Source organism: Neovison vison, chromosome 3 (assembly GCF_020171115.1).
Source record: "Neovison vison isolate M4711 chromosome 3, ASM_NN_V1, whole genome shotgun sequence".
NCBI lineage: Eukaryota > Metazoa > Chordata > Mammalia > Carnivora > Mustelidae > Neogale > Neogale vison.
Genome location: NC_058093.1, coordinates 108,797,705 through 108,823,478, shown reverse-complemented (window position 1 = coordinate 108,823,478; position 25,774 = coordinate 108,797,705). Strand labels below are relative to the sequence as shown.

The following is a 25,774-nucleotide window of genomic DNA, read 5'->3' as shown; positions in this document are numbered from 1 at the left end:
ACTGGCAAAGGACAAAAACACCATCCCTTTCAAAAACCCTTACTTAGCACAGCAGTGACTTAGTAACTTGGAGCAAAGCTGATTTTGTAGCTGATATTATGTCTTTGGGGGAACACTTTAAGCCTGAGTAGGAGAATAAAACAGTTTTTACTTGTAATTAACAGTGAAAACTCTCCCTTCCCTCACAGAATTCCTAAAGGAAAAAGACTAGGCATATAAAGGTGTGTGTGCACACGTGTGTGTGTGTGCGTGTGTGTGTGTGTGTGTGTGTATGTGTAGTGATATGAATTCTCACTTAAGCAAGGTGATGGAAGCAACTTGGAATAAAAATGCATTTCTCTCTTTTTTTTTTTCTTTTAAGTTTTGAAGGTTAAAAGTAATGGTTGTCTACCTGCAAAGTAAAACAGTTTTCTTGGGATTATTTTTCCCCAAGTACATTAGTGCTAAATGGATCTTTGTGCTTCATATTAACAATACCACCAATTAAACTCTGAGGAATGAAGTATGCTAGCAATGTTTCAGGCAACTTGGTAAGTGCTAGAGTAGTATAAAATCAACAAAACACTTATTAAAGTTTTGGTTAACCATTCTCTCAGAAAAAAGAGATGATGAAAAGCTTCCAATATTCAGAAGTTCATTTTTTCTCCATGTTCTCTTTTTTTGTTGTTGTTGTTCTGTGTAACCAGCACATTTTTAAATATATGTCATCATTAGGGCACCTGGGTGGCTCAGTGGGTTAAGCCACTGCCTTCGGCTCAGATCATGATCTCAGGGTCCTGGGATCGAATCCTGCATCGGGCTCTCTGCTCAGCAGGGAGCCTGCTTCCCCCTCTCTCTGCCTGCCTCTCTGCCTACCCGTGACCTTTCTCTATCAAATAAATAAATGAAATCTTTTAAAAAATAAATAAAAATAAATATGTGTCATCATTAAAGATATTTATAACACAAAATATGCATGGATATTTCCTTTTTGAATATAGCCCTGAGGATTTTAGTTATTTACATGGAAGGCTCAGGCTAGCATACTTTTGAACCTGTTTATAAACAGTGGAAGTAAACAATATCATGAGCTCCTTGTGTTTCAACACACTCTGCCAACACCTTGCACAATGGCAAATGGTGTCCTTTCATATGGGTTGACATTCATATCATTACTCTAAACTAAACTCCCAGTAGTGTGGGATCTTATTGCTAACAGACAGACTGAACCCAATGACACTGGTATATTATGAAATATTTGTTAGTAATATTGGAGATGGGATGGGCATGAGTGTATTTTACATGGCTCAAGTCTCCTGAATGAGGCTGAAGAAAAATATCACCACCAATCTAGTGATTAGGTCAACTGGGAGATGGACAACCTAAGTGCACATGGATAAGATAATTGTCAAGACCCCTGAGCATGAGCCAGGGATGGGTAAGTAATATCACTGGATCTCCTAGAACCAGAGTCAGAGGACTAACCCTCTCTTAGCACCATCCTTACTCTTCAGAACTACAGGAGAAGTTTGGTGCTAACCTTTTAAAATAATTGCAACCTTTAACCGCACATATGATTCCCCTCAAGAAAGTCTATCTCATACCCTGGAATCCAATGGCCACTTTAAAAAATGCCTTACCTATATAAAATTCAAATGCCCAAATGAAATAAAGTATTCATTAAAGGTCTGCTTATCAAGGGGGAAAGTAAACATCAAGGTCATTTAAGTCCCATAGGTTTTCTACAGTCTGCTGGCTAGATTACAAAGAGAATCAGATTTTGCCTGTCAAGTGATGCGGTGGCCAACTTTTGTCTTGGCTTTTGGAAGAGTGTCAGTTAAAAGGAGTTTCACTTCTGGGAAGATGGAGTAGTGTAATTTTCTCTATTATCCCCACTAAGTACACCTAAAAACTGCTAGACGTTATGTATAAAACAAACCTAAGAAGACTGAATGGTGGAGAAAAGAAAGTATGCTTAAGGATCTTGACAACCAATGAACAACAGTAAAGAATTCCCCAGATTTTCTTTTTATCTCATACATCTTAGAGTTGTTGCTGAGAAGTCAGCAACCTGAAGAGACCAACTAGAGCATGTAAAAAGTAAATCCCAATTAGAAGCCTGCTCTCTATGATCAAAGGCCCAGGAGAAGGAAAGCTTAGTAAGACAGAATATCTTTAGACAATAACTGTTCTCTGCCAGCCAAACACCATACAAAGAACTCTGACCCTATTTCCATTCATCCATGCTATAGCAATGTTTTGAAACCCCTGACCAAGACTGGGTCAGAAAAGACTGAGTAGGGAGCAAGAACTTTAAGCTTTGTCAGAGTGTAGCAAGCTTCTCCCTGTAGTAACAGTTGAAACCACATGTTTGGTACAGCTTGGACTGTGTACCCCCACTCAGCAGTTGTGAACAACCCCACCCACTTCCTGCAGGGATGGTGTTGGAGATGTTTTAGTGCCAAGTCATGACTTTCATCACAGTCTAGTGATAACAAAGACATGCCCACATACATACACAGTAATGAGGTTCTCATACACATCCCAGCCAGTTGGAGGTATCACTGACGAGCTGATGGGGAGCCAGAGCTCTCATTCTTCTCCACCCTACCCTTAGGTGTCAATGGAGTCTGAGTGGAACACCTGGATACTATCCCCACCCACCTCGGAGAAATAAGGTAAAATCCCCTCTCCGCTATTGGAATAGTGTCAGAGAAAGGCAGCTAATAGAGAATAGCTATTATGATTGATCATAGCATAATCCCTAAAGTGTTCAGGTTAAAATAAAAATCTTCTTGTTATATAGCAAGAAACAGAAAGACCTCAAATTGAATTTAAAAAGGTAATCAATAGATGCCAACACTGAGATGACAAAAATAATGTTAGAATTATGTGACAAATAGTTTTAAGCAGCAATTATAATAAAAATCCTTCAAGGAACAATCACACATGTGAGACAAATAAGAACATAGAAAGATCCAGCAAAAAAAAATAGAAAGTCTTAGCAAGGAAATAGAAAAGGTAAAGAAGAACGAGATGAAAATTTTGGAATTGAAAAATACAATAAAATAATAAAAATAATTAACAGATATGCACAATAACCAAATGAAGAGAGTATGGAAGGAATGAATGAACTTGAGGATCTTACAATAGAAATTACTCAATTTGAACAAAAGACAAAAGAAACCAAGAAGAAAACATGAACAAAGGGTCAGGGACTTGTAGGATTATGATGAAAGATGTAGCATTCATCATCGTGGAATTCAGAAAAGAGAAGAGAAAGAGAAGACTAAAAATTACTCAAATAAATGGCAGAGTTTGGAGAAAGACAACAGCCTACACATTCAAGAAACTGAATGAAATCCAAACAGGATAAAGATAAAGATACCATATCATTCAGTACATAATGGTCAAACTTCTGAAAACAAAAGACAAAGGAAAGATCTTGAAAGCACTGAGAGAGAAAAGACAGCTTATCTATGGGGAAAAATATTTTAATAATAGTTAATTTGCCCCCCAAAAAATTGAAGCCAGAGGCAAGTGACCTAATATTTTTCAAGAACTGAAAGAAACAACAATCAAACCAGAGTCTTCTATACACGGAACATATCCTTCAAGAATGGAATAGCTACCAATACATTATAGATTGAAAGACAGCTAAGAACTTGTCACCAGCACACACCTTGAAAAATGGCAAAAGGAAGACAGCAATCCTGTGTATGTACTAAAACACAGAGACATGAAATATATGAAGTGAAACAGATAGAACTGGAAGGAAAAATGAACAAGTCCACAATTATAATTGGAAATATCAACACCATTATTGAATACTTACTATGTACAAGGCACTCTGCTAGGTATTGGGTATGCAGTGGTGAAAAAGAAAAAAGCCAGCTCTGGCTCTCAGTCTATTGGGGAAGATAAATGCTAATGAATTAGAAAAGGATGTAACTTGCCAGCATGATAAATGCTACAAAGTAAATCTCAAAAACACAGAAAGTTTAACTCCTTTTATTCAAAATTCCATATTTTAATATAAATAATAAGGAGGTAAATACGCAATTCACAAGCTATAGAATCTGTGGTTCTACTTGCATTTCCCAGAGATAATAAAGGACTGAGGCTAATACAAGGTAAGCTGCAACACTCCCCACAGCTGGCACACAACTGATAGCCAGGAAAATGGAATTCTCTAGGTGCCTCTAATGTATTGTTCCTCCTGATAACGCAGTTCACACCAGCTCAGTTCCTGCCTTTTCTCTTGCTCTCCACTTTCACCTGGGAGACCGATAGGACCTCAAAGAATATAATATAAACACATTATAAAGAAGTTCAGGAGATGGGATGGGAAAAAGACTTACTCCAATGTATTAGAAACCACCACGCTGAGAAAGGTGTTGACTTACCACAGTGTAGATCTGATGCTTTCGTCTTTTAGCCAGGTCAATTATATTTATTCCATTGTAGTAAAGGTTTTCAATACATCCATGGAAGTTTTTCTTTAAAAAGGTCCCAGGTTTGCCTGGTACTGGAATTCCTCCAAAACTAAGCTTTATGAAGAGGGGGGAAAAAAAAATCAGCTCTTAGTTATAAGCCCTGAAGGAGTAGGAAAGAAAAGTAAGCGAGTGAATTTTAGTAGTTTCAATTGTATGTGTGAGCCAAGTGGCTCAAATAATTATAGATGCCACTTGATTGCACATTTAAAAGGATACTGATTAGCCCACATAAAAATAACTATAATTGCTTGCTTTTTAAGGGCTTATTTTACAAAACTATTTCACTTCCTTTCTGAACCTTTTTAATACTAAATAAAACAATAATTTATAGGAGGGAGAAATAAAAAAATCAACAACTTTATATTTATCTCTTGTGCAAACATCTGAGAAAGTATAGCCAAATGAAAGCCAAGGGACAAACATAACATACCTCTGTTCACCTACAGAGAGACCTAGTTTAAAAGTCTGTGTTATACCAAATAATCCTATGTACATCATTATTTCCAAATTATTTTCTGTAAAGATGGAAGATAGGGAATAATCCAAATGTTCCATACAATTTCCTTAAAGGAAATAATCAAGAATTAATATGATGGAAACTTACTTAGTTGTCAATAATGGTGCTTATATATGTGATAAAACAGCAAATGAACATAATGTTGATTGAGAAATCAAGTTATGATGTCAACATCAAAAAAATTATTTGTACAATATAGACTTGGAGGAAATGCACTGAACTGTTAATCGTGGTTGCTTTGGGAAGAACATGAGATACTCATTTTGGTTTTTTTGTTTTGTTTTGTTTTGTTTTGTTTTGTTTTGTTTTACTACCATTCTTTCCAGTAAAATACTATAAATTGTTTTTGTAATATTAATACTATTTAAAGAACAAACTTGATTGGTTGTGAATATTCTTACCATTATACAAGATAAACAGGATAGTTTCTATAATCATGCTTATCACAACAGGATTCAATGTGTAAGCCAGGTTTTCTTCATTGTTTTGAAATGTTACCTTTAGCAAGAATTTAAACCATATTGATGCCTGAGTGTGTCTCAGAAAGATGTGTTCTCCCAACTAGAATGCCTTTGTTTTATATGAATAGCTACTCATATATCCAGGGCTAGTTCTAGATGTTTATTTTTTCCTCAAAAAATTCCACACTATTATAGAAAAATTGTAATGTGTGATAAGGGTTATTAATCCTGCTGTCTACTTTCACTTGTCATTGCTTTATTCTGTTAGGAGAATTATTTGGTATTTTGTCTATTTTATCTTAAAGTTGCATTTCAGAATTGTTTTACCTCAGATAGTCCGTTGGAATTTTTATTAAGAATTTGTTATTTCCATTTACACATTTACTTGGAGAAAAATGGGTATTTCTGAAGTATTTCATCTTCCTATATAAGAACACAGTGTCTTTGTCTATTTTCAAATGTTTTTGGTGAGACCACTCATTATGTTATCATTTTTTACCCTAGTTGATATACTCATCATTAAATTAATTCCTTTGAATTTCATGCTTTTAAAATTTGCTATTGTATGGAATCCTAAAAAAAAATTTAAAAAAAAATGAACTCGTAGATAGAGAGAAGAGATTGGTGGTTTCCAGAGACAGGGGGTGGGGGCGGAGGAAAGGGGTAAAGAGGAACTCAAAAAGAACAAACTTCCAGTTAGGAAATAAATGTAGTGCACCGCATGGTGTACTCTAGTTAATAATATTGTATCATATGTTTGAGGGTTGCTAAGAGAGTAGCTTTTAAAAGTTCTCATCAAACAAAAAATAAATTTGTAATTATGTGTTATGTTGGATGTTAACAAGACTTACTGTGGTGATCATTTCACAATATATACACATACTGAGTCACTATGCTGTTTACCTGAAATTAATATACGTCAAATACATCTCAAAAAATTACATTATTTAAGAATTGTTTCATTAATTAAACATTCTGTCATATAAATTACATAAATATCCCCTTGTTTTCATTATCCAGATAATTTTATATTAAATAATGTATGTTTTAGTTAATATCATTGAACTTTTAAAGGGGATAGTCATAAGCCATATTTAAAACACTTTACCCTCTTCCAAGTCAACGTTTATATCTTTTTCCTTGCTCCATTGTCTTTGTAAAAATTTTCTAAAATCTGTCCAAAACTTTTTAAAGATTCATTTATTTTAGAGAGAGCAAAGAATGAGCGAGAGAGAGAGAGAGAGAAAGCGCAAGGCAGGGAGGAACAGAGGAAGAAGGAGAGAGAAATTTAACCAGACTCCTCACTCAGGGCAATGCCCTATGCAGGGCTTCATCCCACCACCCTGAGATCAGGGCCCTGAGTTTACAACCTGAGCCCAAACCAAGAGTTGGACACTCAACAGACTGTGCCATCCAGGTGCCCCTGTACAAAATGGTTTAAACGATATTAAATAATCACAGTACAAAACTTTGCAAAAAAATTGTATTTTTATATATTTCCCGAGTACATAATACTGATTCTGACTCCACATACCTTAAAGAGATATCCTTCTACTCCTATTTAACACATACATAATTTATTTACTTACTTATTTGTTTATTTGAACTGAGAATTGAATGCTGTTTTATCCATCATTTTTTTCAGAAATCCAAATGAGAATACAGGGTATTTTGTTTAAAGTCCTGGTGGGTTGAATTATATTAACAGATCATAAATTAATAGATTCTCTTTGATTGAACCACATGTGTGCTCCATTTTCCCTGAAATACATGTGCTCATATTTTAAATAGTAAATGAATTTGAGCTCTAATTTCCTTCTTTTGTCAAGTATTTAGATCAAGTCTAGATTTATCTCTGAGAACAGCTATGGGAGTTTTATCTTTGATTCTATTTAAGGATGGCTCATAAAGCTTGGGGAATACTCAGAAACTTAAAACACTAACGAATTTTAGTTCAGAAAAATTTAAAAAATTCTTTCTTTGATAACTTATATAAAATCATCCTTGTTGGTCTGTTGCAATATTCAAATATTTTCAACTTGATTCAGTTACATTAAAAAAGATCCTTTTCTGTTTTCTAAATTGTTGCTATAGTTTAGTAAAAACTAAATTGAACATTTATTTTTACTTATTTTTAATAAATAAAATTTGTTGGATTTAGGTTCACAGAAAAACTGAGAGGAGGGTACAGGTTTTCCCCATACACTCTCTGTCCTCACACATACATAGTTTCTTTAATAATCAACATCATTCACCAGAATGGTACACCAATTTCAATTGGTGAATGTACACTGACACATTATAATCACCCGAAGTCCATAGTTTACATTACAGTTCACCCTTGGTGTTGTGCATTCTTTGGGTTTGGACAAATGTATAATGCCATGTATCTACCATTATAATATTATACAGAATAGTTTCACTGCACTAAAAAAAATTCCTCTGAGCTCTGCCAATTCATCCCTCCCCCGTGCCCCTCAACTGTAAGCCCTGGCAACCATTAATCTTTTTCCTGTCTCCATAGTTTTTCCCTTTCCAGAATGTCATTCTGTTGGAATCATATAGTATGTAGCCTTTCCAGATTGGCCTATTTCACTTAGTAATATGGATTTAAAAGTTTTCCCATGCCTTTTTATGGCTTCATGGCTTCATGGCTCATTTCTCTTTAATGCTGAATATATTCCATCTGGATATACCATAGTTCATTCATCCATTCACCTACTAAAGGACAGCTTGGTTGCTTCCAAGTTTTGGCAACCATGAATAAAGCTGCTGCAAACATCCCTATGCAGCTTTTGTGAGGACATAAGTTCTTAATCATTTTTATAATTTTAAATATACAATGACGCTTTTAAAAATGTTGGCCACCCTCCTCAATTTGTAAGAATATTTTTAATGCTCTACTTGCTTGTGACTTAGGAAAATAAAAGTCACAGGGAAATACTTGAAAAAAGAGATAAAGACAAAAACGCTTTTAAATAGCAAAAATTAGTGTTTAAAAGATTTGGGGTAGATTCTTTTTGCCTTTTTTTTTTTTTTTAGAAGCCAAATAGTATAACGAATACTAGAGAATACTGTCTACTGCAAAATTGTCATTTTCTGTCACACTAAGGACAACAAAAGTTGTTTCTAGCCTGGGTGGGGGACATTTGGAGAAAGTTGGTGGAGACAAGAGTATAATTAGACAGTAGTATAGGCCCTGTTCCTTGATTCTCTGCAAACCTGAAACCTGCTGAGGTTTGGGGGGATGTTCATATTGATCATAAGACAGATTTTGGAAAATATAGCTATTTCTCCACTCATTCCCCACACAGTGACAGCTATAGTTTTTTCGAGATGTCTCAAGTTCAGCAGGGTCCCAGAGCAAAAATTCTCCAGAAGTGAGGCAAACTATCAATGTCTGAGGGAAACAATGATACAGAAAGGTCTGAGGGTTCTTCACAATAACCTAGTCCCTCTAGTATAGTGGGAGGTTGACTGCGGAGGGTCCCCAGCCTATCAGAGCAGGATACAGGATATGGATGGACTGAGAATGGTAGCTGGATCTGAAGGTCTGAGAGAAGCCAAGTGACCAGACCTCAAAGCATGAGCCCATAGCAATTAACATGGACAGCAGCCACAGAACCCAACACTTTATCCCCAAGTCTCCCCTAGTGCAGGATAATGCACAAGCCCTCCAGCCAATGATCTGCCCAGGAAAAAGGAAAGAAGGGGGAAGAGGAAACATCAGTACAATCTAATATTTACACAGTGCACTAAATTTTAAACAGGCATTAACTAGTTATCCTTCATTATCAAGGTTAGATTTTTCTGCAGTCAGGGGAAGCAGGGTTGATGAGCATATTAAATTCAGCTGGGGAAAAGAAACAAAATTATGTCTCTGCACATTTGAGTGTGACTGTAAATTTTTGATGTATCTTATATTTTCAAATTCAATAATTTGAGGTTATAATTATACTCTTGAATTATAGATAGTTTGTTATCAGATAATTTAGAATGAAAAAAATGCTTCATATATGGATTCCTTTTTTACACATATAGTATCAATTTTTTTCTAAATACTTCATAAACACTGGTATGCTATATTTGTTATATATTTATTAATTTTACATTAATAATTATATTCCTCAAATAATTTACATTCATATTTTATCTGATTTATCAAAATTGTGAGAATAAAAATTAAAATATTACTCTAAACTATGTTTCAGTCCATCAAGCCATCCATACTAAATTCACTCTTCTGCATGACCTGGAATGGTCAAATTATTTTAGCCATTATTTGCAAAAATTGAATATTGATCATTCTCAAGCTGTTCCACTTAGTTCAGCTGGCATCTGATTGACTGTCTCCCAAGTTTGCAACAGTAGGTTTTCTCCTTTAATGCTGTCCATTAGTTCATTCAACTAGCAACATAACTGGAAAACCAGTGATCACTTCCTTGAGTTTGGCTCCTGGGTCTCCATATCCTGGAATTGCCACACAGGCAGCTCATGTAAGGGTAGTGTTAACAAACATCTAATTAGTAAGAATGGACAGTTTCGTTTTGTATTTTGGGGTTATTTTTTGTATTTGATTGATTTTTTAAAAAGATTTTATTTATTTATTTGCCAGACAGAGATCACAAGTAGGCAGGGAGGCAGGCAGAGAGAGAGGGGAAAGTAGGTTCCCTGCTGAGCAGAGAGCCCAATGTGGGGCTCCATCCCAGGACCTTGAGATCATGACCTGAGCCAAAGGCAGAGGCTTAACTCACTGAGCCACCCAGGTGCCCCAAGTATTTGATTGATATTTTACTTGACATACACATCTGTCAAGTATGGATTTTTTTTTTAAAGATTTTATTTATTTATTTGACAGAGAAAGATGACAAGTAGGCAGAGGCAGGCAGAGAGAGAGAGGAGGAAGCAGGCTCCCTGCTGAGCAGAGAGCCTGATGCGGGACTCGATCCCAGGACCCTGAGATCATGACCTGAGCCGAAGGCAGCGGCTTAACCCACTGAGCCACCCAGGCGCCCAGGATGGATGTTTTTAATTCAAAATCACACCGATTATTATTTTATGGTGGCCTTTATCTTCTGATTTTAATTTTTACTTTCAATCTAATTATTTTCCCAATTATGCATTTTCTAGAAATTTAATTGGTATATATTTGTCCCCAATTCCTTATTTTTATAAAAAAATAATTTTTTATTATTTCTGCGAAAGTATGTTTCTTGTAAACCATGTGTGTCTGCTGTTTGTTTTTTAGAACAAAGAAACTATTTACCATCTGAGGAAACAGATAATTCTTAAGTGTATTGTGTAATGTTTACTGTGTTTTGATGTTAACTTGGAAGACAGTCACTGAGATTATCTAGCTTCTCAAACTATGGCTTTGGATTACTTTCTATGAAGCACAGATTGCTGTTTTTTTTTTTTTTTTTCTTTCAACCCCAACTTGTTCTACATCTTGTCACTTAAACTATTATTATTACTAATAATCAGTATACCCACTTTTTCCACTTCACATTCCTTTTTAAGATATTACATTATGTGCCAATTTGTTGTGAAATTGCATAAATTTGTAAATCATGTCAGCATTTATCCTCTCCCTTTCCACAGCTAAGTGTTTAAAGGCGATGTTTCAGGAACTTCTCTTATTGGATTCAAACCCAGGTCTGCTTCTGCTTTCTATGGGGACCTGGGAAAAATACCAAACTTCTATGGGATTCATGATCCTCATACTCAAAATGAGGATAGTAATAATACTTATGTCACATAAACAACTGAGCTTGACTGGGTAATGTGAGAATTAAAAACCTTCTTTCACCTGAAGGATGGAGAATGGATCCTAGCATACAGTGTTTGCTGTTAATAAGACTGTTTGCTCTGTAGCACCTTCTCAGTTCAGAAGTTCTTCCAAAATTGTATTTTGTGGCATTATATTTATAATTTCTGAATAAAAACATATGGATAGTAATTCTTCTAATATTTTTCAGTCTGAAGGTTGTGATAGTATGTATTGATATTTTATTCAATGGCAGCTCAATTGAGTGCCTTTTCTTTGTTTGGATAATTAAACAAACCTTCCTCCAAGATTCTACAGAAGCCTTCATCTGGTTTTCAGATTTTCAGAATGCTAGAACTTAATATATTGAGTGCGCCTTTAAAAAAAAAAACCATTGGGGGCGCTGGGTGTCTCAGTGGGTTAAGCCGCTGCCTTCGGCTCAGGTCATGATCTCAGGGTCCTGGGATCAAGTCCCGCATCAGGCTCTCTGCTCAGCGGGAGCCTCCTTCCCTCTCTCTCTCTCTCTCTCTCTGTCTGCCTCTCTGTCTGTCAAATAAACAAACAAACAAACAAAAAACCCATTGGTTGGTTCTAGCTTCCCGTGTATATTGGATGGAAAGAAAAAGAAAGACAGGCCATGCTAGAACTTTATGGTTACTCTCTATATTCAATTTTATTTTCAAATTTAGAAAGACTAGTGATTTTACAGTTGAGTGTAAAAGTCTGTATTGCTTGTTCAGCAGGTAGGGGAGAATATCTTCTCAGGTTCATGTTCTGCATTTTTTTTTTTTTAAATCAGTCATTATTCTAAAAAGTGCTAGTTTTGTTTGGTTTGGTTGGTTTATTTCCTTGATTTCCGGAATTTCTATCCTATTTTTTTCAGTTACTTCAGTTGTATGTCTTTGTACAAATTACTTTTTATTGCCTCACATATCATTATTATGTTTACAATTCCCCATGTATTTCCTTCAAACTTTAATGAGTGTCGTTGAATTAATCTTTGCTTTCAAGACAAACCTGGCTGAATGTCATGCACCTCTTCATTCACTAATTTCATTGTCTAGGATTCTGATGATATGATCCTGCCCATTCATTCAGACTCCAGCATATTATACCGTGGCACAGATATTGATGATATTGAACAGAGATTATATTTCAGGGTGTATCATCTGCATGATGTTGCCCAAGGGCCTTCAGGATGTGGATCACAGAGCTGTAAACTCAACTTCTATTAGCTCATGGTCTCATATAACTCTGCACAGTTGTTATACTTTAGCAATCTCACTTTTTTGTTGTTCTTGTTCAGTTGACATCATCTCAATGATGTCTACCCTGATCAACATATCCAAAATTGCAATCTGCTTCCCCTCATCTTTTTTTTTTAAATGATTTTATTTTGTTTTATTTATTTATTTATTTATTTTTATAGAGAGCACATGCACATGCCAGTGTTGGGGCACAGAGGAAAAGGGAGAGATAGAACCTCAAGTAAGCTCCATGCTCAGTATGGAGCCCAATGCAGGGCTCAATGTCATAACTCCAGGATCATGACCTGAGCCCAAATAAAATGTCAGATGCTTAACCAACTGAGCCACCCAGCTGCCCCTCCCTTCATTTTTGAACTTCCAATCCATAACCTAGATGTATGTTTGTTCTTCTTTCCGTTACATTTGCAATTTATTTACTTGTTACATTTACTGCTTATGGTTTGTCTCCTCTACGAAAATGTAAGCATCACGAGGGTAGGCATCTTTGTTCTTTGACATATTTGAATTTCCCAAGTGCTTAAAATGATGCTGATATATAATAGATTCTGAATAAATATTTGTTGAATGTTTTTAAATATCTCTCTAAAAATATTTCTCAAGGACACAGATAATATCTTATTCACTTTTAATATTTAATGCAAGTGGTATGATTCAAACATAATAAATCCAACAAATATTTGTTGAACTGCTTTAAAAAAGAACACTAGCAATTTACTTCTAAATTTGCTTTTGCCTTATTGCCCTTTTGTTTTGGTCAGTTTAGCTGCTTTCTTTGCTTACTTTTCTTGTTTGTTTGGTTAGGGCAAATTGCATAGTGTGTCTTTCATTGATCTTAGTAGTCAACAAAACCAGGTGTTAGATTGTGAAGTTTCACTCACAGTCTCAGTGTAGTGTCTTAAGCAACAGAGTCCATCTGGTAATCTGATGGGTCTTCTGGTGTCACAGGTGGGCTCCAACTAGATAACTCCCAGAAGAAATCCTGCTTTGATGTTACATGTATGAGGTCCCAGAATCTGCCACTCTCTCTTCCTTTGATCTCATTCCTCTTCTTTGTCTGGAATTTGCTTCTATCTTTTTCAATCTTTGATGTTACTTCCATGGCAATGAGTTCATTCCTCCTTACCGGCTATTCCTCTGGCCCTGTTTAAATTTTGGAGTCTTCCTATTTAGAAGATTCCTTTTTCTGTCAGACTTGGATTTCTGATATTTTTGAAGTTTCTCATGTGTGAATATTTGTCTCACTTAACCTCTGATAGTCCACTTTGTAATGAAAGGTTTATGAAAATAGATTCAAACAGCTGTCTTTTTTTTTTTTTTTTCGTTCTTTAAAACTTATACTGGCTTTGTGTTTGTTGAGCCATATACAGAGTCCATGGCTTTTATGGAAAAAGAGCCCATCACTGACCTTGGGAATGTTCTCAAAGGTCAATGAGTTTCTGCCATTTCAAATGAAACCAGAAATCCCAATTTTCCTGTGAAATCTCTTGATTTTTAAATATTAGCCCAAATTCAAATAGTTAAAAATGAAAAATATGAAATAGGCCAAGTGAGATAATAGCACTCCGAACCTTCTCCAGGGTCACAATTTTATGGCTTCTGCTCTACTATTTGACTTGATCAATGACTCAGTTTGAAACTTCTTTGGAATGTCTGATCTCTTTAACTTTAAAAAAGCATATTGTGCATATGAGGTCTTATTTTTTGTCTGTACTTTGGGGTCACATATTGAGAGATGGTAATTGGTTACATGTTAACCAAAAGTTACCTCTTCTTCATTGCTTCTATAACCTATTCTTTCACAAATACCCAGCATCCCCTTATTTCTGGATAAGAAATGTCCTATGTCTCTTTTACAGTGGACAGAAGGTGGGCAATATCTGACCCAGACACAGCCCTGCATTGAAAATGAGGGAACACTGAATGGCATTTCTAAAGGCTTATTTATGTATTATTTTAGAGAGAGCGCAGGGGGAGGGGCAGAGGGAGAGGAAGAAAGAGAACCTCATGCAGACTCCTCACTGAGTATGGAACCCAGCATGGGGCTTGGTCTCATGCCCTTGAGATCATGACATGAGCAGAAATCAAGAGTCAGAAGTTTAACCAACTGAGCCACTCAGGCACCCATAAATGGGTATCTTTTTACACACTCAAAAACATCAGGAGCTAACACTGCCCAGTTGGTTCAACATGTATTTATAATTTGTTCTGTCTGAGTGAACTTACAATAGTTTTGCCTTGGGTTTTTATACAATGGGTTAAATTTTGTCTGTTTTAGTGCTCAAATGGGGAGCTCACTGGAAATCCTAACTTCGGTATCCCCCATATACCAGGCACCCAGGCACCCACCTTTGACCACCACTTTGACCACCTTCCAGTTCCATTCTTCCTCATGGTGGAGTCAAGGAGAAACAGCTATAATAAGCTGCTACCACCCTTATAAACTATGATCTTCCTACACAGCACCCCAGAAATTCTTGCCTAAACAGTTCTGAAAGTGCTTTGAGGCCCTGAATGGCTCTCTCCCCATCTGCCCTCCTCAGGATGGACCACAGAATGACAGGTCTGAGCTGTGGCCAGGTGGCAGCTGTTTACACCATGGACAGGGCTTGACCATCTGGGATGTTGCTGGGAAGGTACATTCGTCAAAGCAGGAGAATAGAAGATATTTTATTCAACAGTTTGTCAGCTTATTTGTAACCCTTTAAATATTTAAACTTATGGTATGTGGACCTCAATTTGTACTCTTGCCTCAGGCTCTACACATACTCAACTGTGGCCTGGCTAATTCTATAATACTTTATTGATGTTACAATAATTCAGCAAAAATTCAGCCAGACTCAAGATATCTTATTAGATGATTAAAACCTGCTACCACCTCCACCAATAGCAGCTGAAATAAAATAAGGAGTTTTTTCATTTGTTCTTTTAGTTCATGTTAATAAAAACAAAGATTTTTTTTTTCACTTTGTGATATAATGGTAATACTGAAATACTCCCTTCATCATGTTTTTATTCCAGTTTGCCGTTATAAAACTTGGGGAAACACAGAAAAATCCACAAATCACAACAATCTTAAATTTAAAAACAGAAGGAAGAATGGCAGGGATTAATGTGGCTTCAAGTCTTGATTACATGCAGAGGCCAGAATTAGGACCAGAAACAGTGCTTGTATCTTGACAGAGTATCTCTTTCTCAGAGGAATGTCTAGTCACCAGAGCCATCTCCAGTTGAGCCGCTGCACATCTGAGCTCAAATCTTGTTTCCATTACATAATAGCTACTGGGGTATGGGGATGGGGAGCCGCCAACAGTCTCTCTTGCCTTGGTTTTTTTGTAATGTAAGACATAATTATTTCCCTCACAAGGTAGCTTTAGAGGTAAAACAAAATCACAAAATATCAACAAAATAGTATTTCATGTTTTCTCCCTTCCAGTTTCTTCCTCTTTATTTCCACTTTGCACTTACTTGTTTTCTTTTTCCTTATTTTATTTTCTTTCATTTATTTTCCTCTACATAGGCCTCCTACTTTAGCCTTCAGCTGAGTTTCCAAAGGAAACAGGATCAATAACAATTACACTGCCACATGATCTGGAAAACCGTTTCCTTAGTGATCTGTGGTTATTTTGATCACTAAATAAGTAGTTGTATTATGTCTGGCCAGTTCTTTAATCATGCCTGAGTTCTAAGAGAAGTGTCCTTTAGGCAATGTCAAGTAAGGGTGGTGGCAAGAAGTGGCCTTCAAGCATGGCAGACCTATAAAGAACTTCTTATAGAAACCAAAGTTGGTCATCAATTGTTATGTTTTATAATTACAGAAAGAAACTTCTTTCGTTTACTTAACATATATTCATGAACTCCACATTTTGTACCAGATACATTTCTATAAAAATGAAAGTGAAATGAAAATAAAAAAGAAAATGTTAACCCTTATGATGAGCTTGAATGTTATGACTGGGGTGGGGATGAAGAGATAGACAATTAAAAATAAGTAAATTAAATAAAATTCTAAATTGATAAGTGTTTTTGAAAAAAAAAACTGAATAAACACAAATCATAGGTTGTAATTTTAGCAGAAAATATAAGAAATATCTTTAAAGTCACATATTCTTTCTATTGCCACAGTTTCTCCTTAAAATACTTCTATATGTGGTACAAAATTCAAAATGTTTTTAAAAAGTGGTTACTGTGGGGCACCTGGGTGCCTCAGTTGTTAAGCATCTGCCTTCAGCTCAGGTCATGATCTCAGGGTCCTGGGATCAAACCCCTCATTGGGCCCCCTGCATGGCTGGAAGCCTGATCCTCCCTCTCCCACTCCCCCTGCTTGTGTTACCTCTCACTGTATCACTTTCTGTCAAATAAATAAGTAAAATCTTTTAAAAAGTAGTTAGTGAAAATTAAGGGTTCCCTCTTCATTGAACTCATTCTCTTATGCCTTATCTGTCCTTTTAGTCACTTCCGGAGATTTCTGTCTACATGCTGTCTTCTGTCAAGTCCATGCTTTCTTTCTAATCTTAAACACAGACATTCTTATAATGCAGGGCGTATTGTTTTTCTTTTCCTTTAGCAACTTATATTAGAAATAGTTCCACATCAGGGTATATAGGGCTGCCTCATTCTTTCTAATGGCTGCATAATACCTCTGTATAGCTTTGTCAAGCACACACACCAAACAAGGTGAGCCCAAAGCCAAAACGTGACCAACTCACCTGTAAAGGTAAAGAAGCCACTTTTAGATTCAGATGGATTGTGACTTACAGAGTCATCAAACGCAATAGTAGCTAAATACTGCCGCCCCTGCTGCCCACCTGTCCCACGAACTGAAAAAATGATGCTTAAAAAAAGAAAAAAAGAAAAGAAAAAAAGGGAGAGGTCGGATGACCACAATATAAGCTGTGGGGTTTCCCTCCTGCTATAGCTCCTACTCTAGTTATTTCAGTCACTAAATAAGCAGTTGTATTATGTCTGGCCAGTCCTTTAATCATGTATGAGTTCTAAGAGAAGAGTCCTTCAGCTAAGCAATTCTTGATGACACAGCTCTATTCTGAAAGTGCAGGGCAAAAGTGCTTCATGCCTTATCAGAACCTAGGAGGCAACAAGAAACTGTGTCATGACATCCTCCCAAGGGACAGGTGCGGTGAATGGGAAACAGCCTTGAAGCTTCTAATTGCAGGCCTCCAACTTCTGTTGTTTCAGAAAGATCATAAAGCATGCTGTCAAGACTCAGATCAGCTACTGTGCAAAGCTATGGTTGTGTGGCCCATGTAGATAGTGTGAGGTCATCAGGGTACCATGGCAGAGCTGTTCCTTTAAAAAGCTTAGCATAATTTTTTTTTTTTGGTTCATTTGTTTTAAATTATTTATTTACTTATGTGACAGAGAAAGAGAGATCACAAGCAGGAAGAGAGGCAGGCGGGGGTGGGGGGTGGGGGGTGGGGAGCAGGCTCCCTGCTGAGCAGAGAGCCTAATGAGGGACTCAATCCCAGGACCCTGGGATCATGACCAAAGCCAAAGGCAGAAGCTTAACTGACTGAGTCACCCAGATGCCCCTAGCATAATTCTTAATTAACCCCCTTGTAAAGGACTTTTGGAGAATTTCCACTATTTTATTATTCCTACCATATGTCCTATTACACATATTTACCTATGACCATAAGATAAACTGCTAGAAACAGAAGAGTTGGGTTGAAGACCACATGTTTACAATTTTGAAGACATTGTTCTTTTGTTAATGTAATGTTAATTATCATCCCACTAATAATGGATGAAATAGCTCTGGTTTCTCCATACCCATGCCAACACTGTAACGTTTTTAGTTTTTGCAATCTAAGTGAAAAATATCATTGTAGCATGAATTTTCATTATTTTTCTTAATGAGTTCAGTTGAGTACCTTTTCATATATTTGAGAGCAATTTGTACTTCTTACATCCATTTTCTTTATTTCTCCTTTAAGATATCCATTAAGAATTATTTGTAGGAGATTTTTACTTATTAATTGAATTTGGAATAATTTTCTAAGTTACTGGGGTAGTGATATCACTATATATGTATTCTTATGGAAGATTATGTGGAAGTTTTTTAAAAAATTTATATGGGTATTTTTCATATATTTTATTTCCAGGCTTCTGAAATTCATGTCAGACTTAGAAGAACCTCCCATTATCCTTGATTAAAAAGTACTATCTCAGGGCATCTGGCTGGCTCAGTGAGTTAAAGCCTCTGCTCTCGGCTTAGGTTATGATCTCAGGGTCCTGGGATTGAGCCCCGCATCAGGCTCTCTGCCCTGCGGGGACCCTGCTTCCCACTCTCACTCTCTCCCTGCCTTTCTGCCTTTTTGTGATCTCTGTTTGTCAAATAAATAAGTAAAATCTTTAAAAAAAAAAAGTACTATCTCATATTTTCCTTAAAATTTTGATAGGACCTACATTTGAAGATATATGTATACATATGCATTTTTAAATGTTTATAGGGTTTAATCTAACCTAGCTTTTTAAACTAAGTATTATTATAATATATGTATATATATATTATTTTGTAAAATGCCTTTTCAGTATATATGATGTGGCAACATGCAAAATCATGTATTTAAAAAAAATTTTAATAGTTCTGGTGCCTGTAAAATGGCTATGTAAACAGGATCACTGAGCACTTTTGATAGGAAAAGAATTAATGGATTATATGAATCTCAGAGAAATGGGCCCTTATTAAGATCCTAAAAATATCTCTTTTCTAAAATCCATCTGCTCCAGACCAGAAGTGAAGAAAATTGCTATAGTCTTTCTCACATGCATTTGGAGAAAATCATATAGGCTGAGTGATGTGAACTAAGATGACATTTCAATGAGAAGCAAAGGATCTACATTCTTTCTGCTTCTTTTGATTGATTGATTGATTGATTGATTTTTGACAGAAGATTCCCAGCCCTAGGTGGGAAGAGAAACAAGCAACTTAATATATCTTAATGTAACAAAAGCCTTATCCTTTCTTTTTTCTCACAGACAGGCATGATGTCATTCATTGATATCCATAGGTAGTCTAAGATGGAGAGATGAAAGTTACCATATTTTCTTAAAATTATTAGCTCATAATGTTAACATTTTAAGAGGAATTTTTATTTTCATAATATAATGAACCTTGGTATAAAACTTGAAAGGCATAACTTTAGAACAGCGATGTTCTAAAGGATCATAGGAACCCAACGGCCTGATTTTAGTTTTCCTCCTAGCTGGTGGTATCAAGGGTGCATATGGGCACATATGGTCCCATGACAGAAATCAAATCAATAACCTCGATTCTTATTAATAGACATTGTTACAAAATAATCTCTAGACTTAGATATTTTATTTATCTTTATTCCTGCCAATAGGGTGCTATTATTGCTTCTGGGTAACTGAAATTAAGAGTTTTCATTTCCTGGATTTATACAACTAGTTAGTGGTAAAGTGGCAATTAGAACTCAAGACTCCCATTCTACTGCTCTTTCCTTTACACATAGTCTTTAAGGTGAACCTGCAAAGACTGGAGAATTCCAGTTGTTCCAGAAACTGGAACACATAATTCTCATGTTCTAGTACAGTCCATTTCTAATGTCACCATCAGAGTCAATCCGTCTTCTTATATGGTCACTGGGGCAAGCTGGCTGGGCACTCTGGCAGGGGCTTGAATTCTCTGAAACAGAGTTTACTTCCAAGGAATTCTCCAAGACATTTCTTTCCTAGGAGACACTTTTTATAAGGCAAAATGAAATCCAGGCATTTCCTGAAGAAACCTGTTCCAGTTTCATAAATTGAGTGACATCACTGGATTTCATTTCCCTCAAATGTTGACATTCATTTTAATGCCACTCAGCTGTGATCCCATAAACATTCTCTACACAGGAGAGATAGGTAGACATAGGCTTAAAAATAAAGGTTAAATCAGGCAACTGGGAGAATTTTAGAACCATCTCCTAGGCTAGAGTTACATCTCCTAGGATAGAGTTACAGATGATTTTATGTTTTCTATTGTCCTCAAGTTCATGAAAGTTATCTCTTTAAATATTATGTGTATTCTTTATGTTTTTTCTTTTTTCAATCACTTTCAACCCCTTTAAATCACTTAAACTTGACAAAGAGAGATGATTGATATTCATAGATTTCCAGTTATCAGCAAATAAAAAAAAAATCTACCTGGTGTGTTTGAGTCAGAATGGCAAATTATTTTTTGAAGTTAATGAATGGCATAATTTATCAACAGTATGCTAAGCTAAGGGTAGGATCAAAAGAGGAAATCTTTCTTATAGCTCATGATGGTGATTGATAAAAAGTAAGTCAGACACTAATTTTTCAATTATCTATCTCCACCCCTGCTGTTCTAGAATGTACCCGACTGGTGAGTGGAATTGTCAACTAACAGATTTTCCCACCATCTGTCCAGCAATCTCCTCCCTCCACCTCCCCACAAGTCTAAGCTACAGAGTAACTATTCTAAAATAGTACTTTTCAAATGGTAAGGTGTCACCTGGAGGATTTCTAAAACAAATTTTTGAGCTCTTCTCCCAGAGTTTCAGATTCAGCAGGTGGGTGGGGGGGGTGCTGACTATTTTCATCTATAATAAATCCCCCAAGGGATGTTAATTGGGCTGACTCCTAAAACAGACATTCAGAATTGCCATGCCACAATCCTGCAAAAAGTCCTATAAATTCTCCAACACAAGAACTCTGTCTCAGCCAACTGTGTATATTTATTGCCTAGAAAAAAAAGTCTGATATAGAGCAGGGGCATGTTTGTAGAACTGAAGAACTACTTGCAAAGATGGATAACTTTTGTCTGCCAGTTTGCCGAACTTTGTGTCATCTTCTTTGTGTTGTAGCCTCGGTGCATTTCTTGCAGTCATGCAAGAAAGCAAGAAAGAAATGACTCTTCGTGTATGCTCTCAAAAGTCTGCATAGAAATGAAGGTTAACTACAAGTGCTATAGTGTGCATTTCAGATTCCTTTGGGTTTTATTTATCTCCCCTTTTTCTTCAGGAATATGTGACATATAATATTATATTAGTCTAATTTCTGTATTTTTCCAGCTAATTGAAATTGATTTTTGAAAAAAAAAAAAGAACTAAATATAATGACAAGATTATGCAGTGACACAGGCAGGTGATACAGGAAGGCTACAGGCAGGAAAAAAAATTTAAGTGAAAAAGGAGATTTTCTGATTTTAAAATACACACAATTTGCTGAGGTCCCCTTGTTGCCAAGGCACTTCCCCCCACAAACATTGCTCAGATTGCCTTCTTGGACTCTTCCACCGAAGGCTGTCTGGGCTTAGACAGAGAAGTTGAGCCCAGGGTAAGACTTGCCATGGCCCCCCATCTTCTCTCAATTGATCATTTGTTTGCTTTTTTTTTTTTTTTTTTTTTTTTCTTTTTTTAACTGATGCTGAGTAAGGCGCCTGAGGACCTGCAGGGAGAGTCCACTCACCTCATAGTCGATGTCTAACGCATCTGCCTCGCCCTTGGTGCGGAAGTGCTGTGTGTGTCTGTCCACAGAGAAGTTCACCTGCTTGCCAACCCGCTCAATGAGGACCGAGTGCCAGTGCTGATCATCCAGCAGACTTCCCAGGGTGGCTGAAGGTGGGCTGCTGCTGAGCCGAGGTTTGCTGTCATCTGTGAAGGGGAAAGGAAGACTGGATGGCATTCGTGCCCAAGGTCACGTGTGTGCTAGAATATTCCGCAAGCAACGCCAACTCTCTTTATCCTAAAGGTAGAGAATGACTCTCTCTCTCTCCAGAGCCAGAACCCTATTGGGTTTGTAAAGGAATAACATATTCTGTCCACAGATTTAAGAAACAAATTCTAGGTCAGCTGATATATACATCTCCTTCTGGATATGAAAGGATATGCTTTCAGAACATGAACAGTTAAGTAATAAAATGCACCATATCCTAATGTCCATCAATAATATTGAAAACAGGGAATATCACACTTAGAAATAATACATATTCTTTGTGTTTGAATGGTTCTTGAATGGAGAAAATGAATCTTGACTTATGCTTTGGAGGAAAAGTAAATTCTGGGTAAGTAAAGGAAAGGGAAGGCAGTGGGCACCGAGTTAGGCAAGTCTGAAGGCAAAGGCAAAGGTGAGGAAAGAATCATTTTAGCTGAAATTTTCAAGTGCCTACTATATGAACAGCACTTAAGTTAGAAGCTTATACCCACTATCTTTAATCCCCCCAAAATTATTATCTGAACTTCGTGAATAAAGAACGTCCAGATCAGTGAGGTTAAGCGCCCATCGCCCAGGGGTGCAGCAAAGCATTCAAATCCAGGTCCTCTGACCAGCCTTGTCACTCTGCCTGTGGCATGGGCCGTATGCATAGATTCTGTCTAGACTGAAGAAGCCCTAAACTTGGCGTGAGGGATTTGCCCTAAACTTAGGCTGTGAGAGATTCGGGTGGAGAGGCACATTTTTCTATCAAGCCAGGCTAGTTCTCCCTCCCCTCTGCCCCCCCTCCAATTTTATGGAAGTTCCTGCCAGTACCATTTTGTCAAAAAGATTACAGCATTTTTCCCCCTTCAGAATAGCTCAGATTTAGCCAAATGAACAGTTAAATGCAATTAATTAAGACTTACGTGTAAACTTTCAAGTTTGTGAATGTTTTATTGTTTGGTCCCCTTAGAAACTGAAAGCTAAATGTCTCCCACTTCTCTCCTAAGATGCGTTTTACCAGAACAGCTCCAACAGTCTGCTCAACAGTGTGGCATTAAGGAGGCAGGAGCTGCCATTTTCCCTGTAGGCTGCTCACTCCCACCTCCATTATGGCCCTATGGCACTGTTTCCTGCACTGAACAACACTTGGTTGCTTCAGACGGGGGTGGTGGAGGGCATCAAACTTATTGTAGATGAAAAATGATAGATGGTGCATTCATTGCTGACTTTTTTCATTATTTATTCAAAAAATTTTAAGTTCTTGCAATTAGTCAAATTATGCTAATGATTTAAAGTTATTTCTTCTTTTTCTTTCTCCTTCCTCCCTTCCCTCTCTCCATCCCTTCCTTTTTTCTCTCCCTGCTTCCTTCCTTCTTCCTTCTTTCCTTGCATAAAAAAGGTACTGTGATATATAAAGGGGATAAAGGAGTTAAAAGGTACATTCCCCTCCCCAAAAGTCTTTTTTTTTTTTAAAGATTTTATTTATTTATTTGACAGACAAAGATCACGAGTAGGAAGAGAGGCAGGCAGAGGAGGAAGCAGGCTCCCTGTGAAGAAGAGAGCCCGATGCGGGGCTTGATCCCAGGACCCTGAGATCATGACCTGAGCCGAAAGCAGAGGCTTTAACCCACTGAGCCACCCAGGCTGCCCCCCCTCCCCAAAAGTCTTAATGGAGTCTCTCAATAAGCAAATTGATAAAAAGTGTGCTGGTAGCATATAGTGTTTACTGTTAGGAGCCAAACAAATGCAGGGTAGGGAATTATGAAGCTCCCATAGAGCAGTGACAGGTCTGAGATTTGGCAGGAAGAAGGAGCAATAGCTCACAGCCAGGAGAAGCCTGTGCCAAGACTCAGAGGTGCAAAGAGTCATGGTGGGGGAGTCCATGTAGTGGTTCTGTGACCATGCCAGCCCGGCTGGTATCATCCAGGACTAGTGCACTAGTGTGTGTGAGGTGACTGCGTGCTTTATTTACTTTAAGGAAAGGACATCTGATGAATTAGTAAATCAGATGTCACTAACTCAAATCACTGAGGATGAGAGGAGGGAGTCTTTAATTTTTTCTGTTGTTTCCTTCCTCTTATATAAAAAAAGATTATTATGGCAACTGCACGAGAATTTGATTAGAAGGCAAGGCTGGCAGGAAGACTGACAGTAATCTAGATGGGAGACCAAAGAGAGGGCAGGAAGGATGGATAATAAGGTGGTGGCCTCTTTTGGATATTGTCACTTGGATATTGGAAGGGAGGTGATAAAGGGAGACTTCCCTAAAGGTGACCTCTAGGTTTTTTTTGTTTTTTGTTTTGTTTTGTTTTGTTTTGTTTTACCCCCTTGAGCAGTTGGGTGGAAAGTGGTACCAGTCATGAGACACGTACAAGACAGAAACAAGAACACCCTCTCTTTTTCTTCACACACACACACACACACACACACACCACCCTTTATTTATAAGACAAAATTTGTCCAGGGGTTAATGAACTATTGAAGGAAACTTAGTGTGCCTTATAAATAGTAGGTTTCAATGTTTAAAACAGCAATATCTACAATAGCCAAACGATGTAAAGAGCCTAGATATCCATCCATCAACAGATGAATGGATAAAGAAGATGTTATATATATAGATATAGGTATAGATATAGATATAGATAACACACACACACAATGGAATACTATGCAGCCATCAAAACATGAAATCTTGCTATTTGCAACTATGTGGATGGAACTAGATGGTATTATCCTAAGCCAAATAAGTCAGTCAGATAAAGACAATTATCATATGATCCCCCTTATATGATGAATTTGAGAAACAAGACAGAGGATCATAGGGAAGGGAGGAAAAAATGAAAGAAAGGAGGGAAAAATGAAAGAAGAAACCAGAGAAGGACACAAACCATAAGAGACTCTGAATCTCAGGAAACAAACTGAGGGTTGCTGGAGGGGAGGGAGTGGCTGGGTGATGGACATTGGGGAGGGTATGTGCTATGGGGAGTGCTGTGAATTGTGTAAGACCAATGATTCACAGACCTGTACCCCTGAACCAATAATACATTATATGTTAATTAAAAAAAAAAAAAGAACTCAGGGTAGGGGAGGCACTTCAAAAACGTGATAATGTTAATATGTTTAATAATAGTGGTACTTGATGTTACTGAACCAAGTTTGGCAGAGTAGTTGCTCAGGAGACAATGGGGAAAGAATCAAATCACAATTCTTTGCAATGGAGAAAAAAAAAAACAGTTGGTTCAGGTAATAAGCCAAGTGAAATTAATATTAGAGGTTTCACTTTGATGTGTGCCTCAATTTTCTTCTTAAAAGGGAAAAAGACATTTAATAATTATTTCTTAACAATAAGTCAGAAACATTAAACATTTGAAAATGTTACTCCACTGTAAGTCACAGAATGAAGAAAAAAGGAAAAGGAATCACATCCTTTCTCTCTACTCATTTATTCCATGTGTTGCTTTCGGTGGATTTTAGTGGATATACTGAGTACTTTCAGAGAGCCAATGATAATGATTAAAACCACATATCTAAATATGTTTTCTATACTGTTATTCCAGCTTTAAATGATGAATTTAATTATAAGTGGGTCAAAATGACTATATTAT

General features: G+C 36.9%; 1 protein-coding gene across 2 annotated transcripts in view; it reads right to left on the bottom strand.

The window, feature by feature from the left end:
* Positions 1-25,774, bottom strand: part of CNTNAP5 (contactin associated protein family member 5) — an 858,994-nt gene that overhangs the window by 423,897 nt on the left and 409,323 nt on the right. For both annotated transcript variants that reach the window (XM_044242676.1, XM_044242675.1), the window contains 2 exons: positions 21,942-22,126; positions 4,386-4,529 (listed from right to left, as the gene is read on the bottom strand). In XM_044242676.1, coding sequence (XP_044098611.1) covers positions 4,386-4,529; positions 21,942-22,126 — 329 coding nt within the window. The remainder of the gene's footprint in view (positions 1-4,385; positions 4,530-21,941; positions 22,127-25,774) is intronic.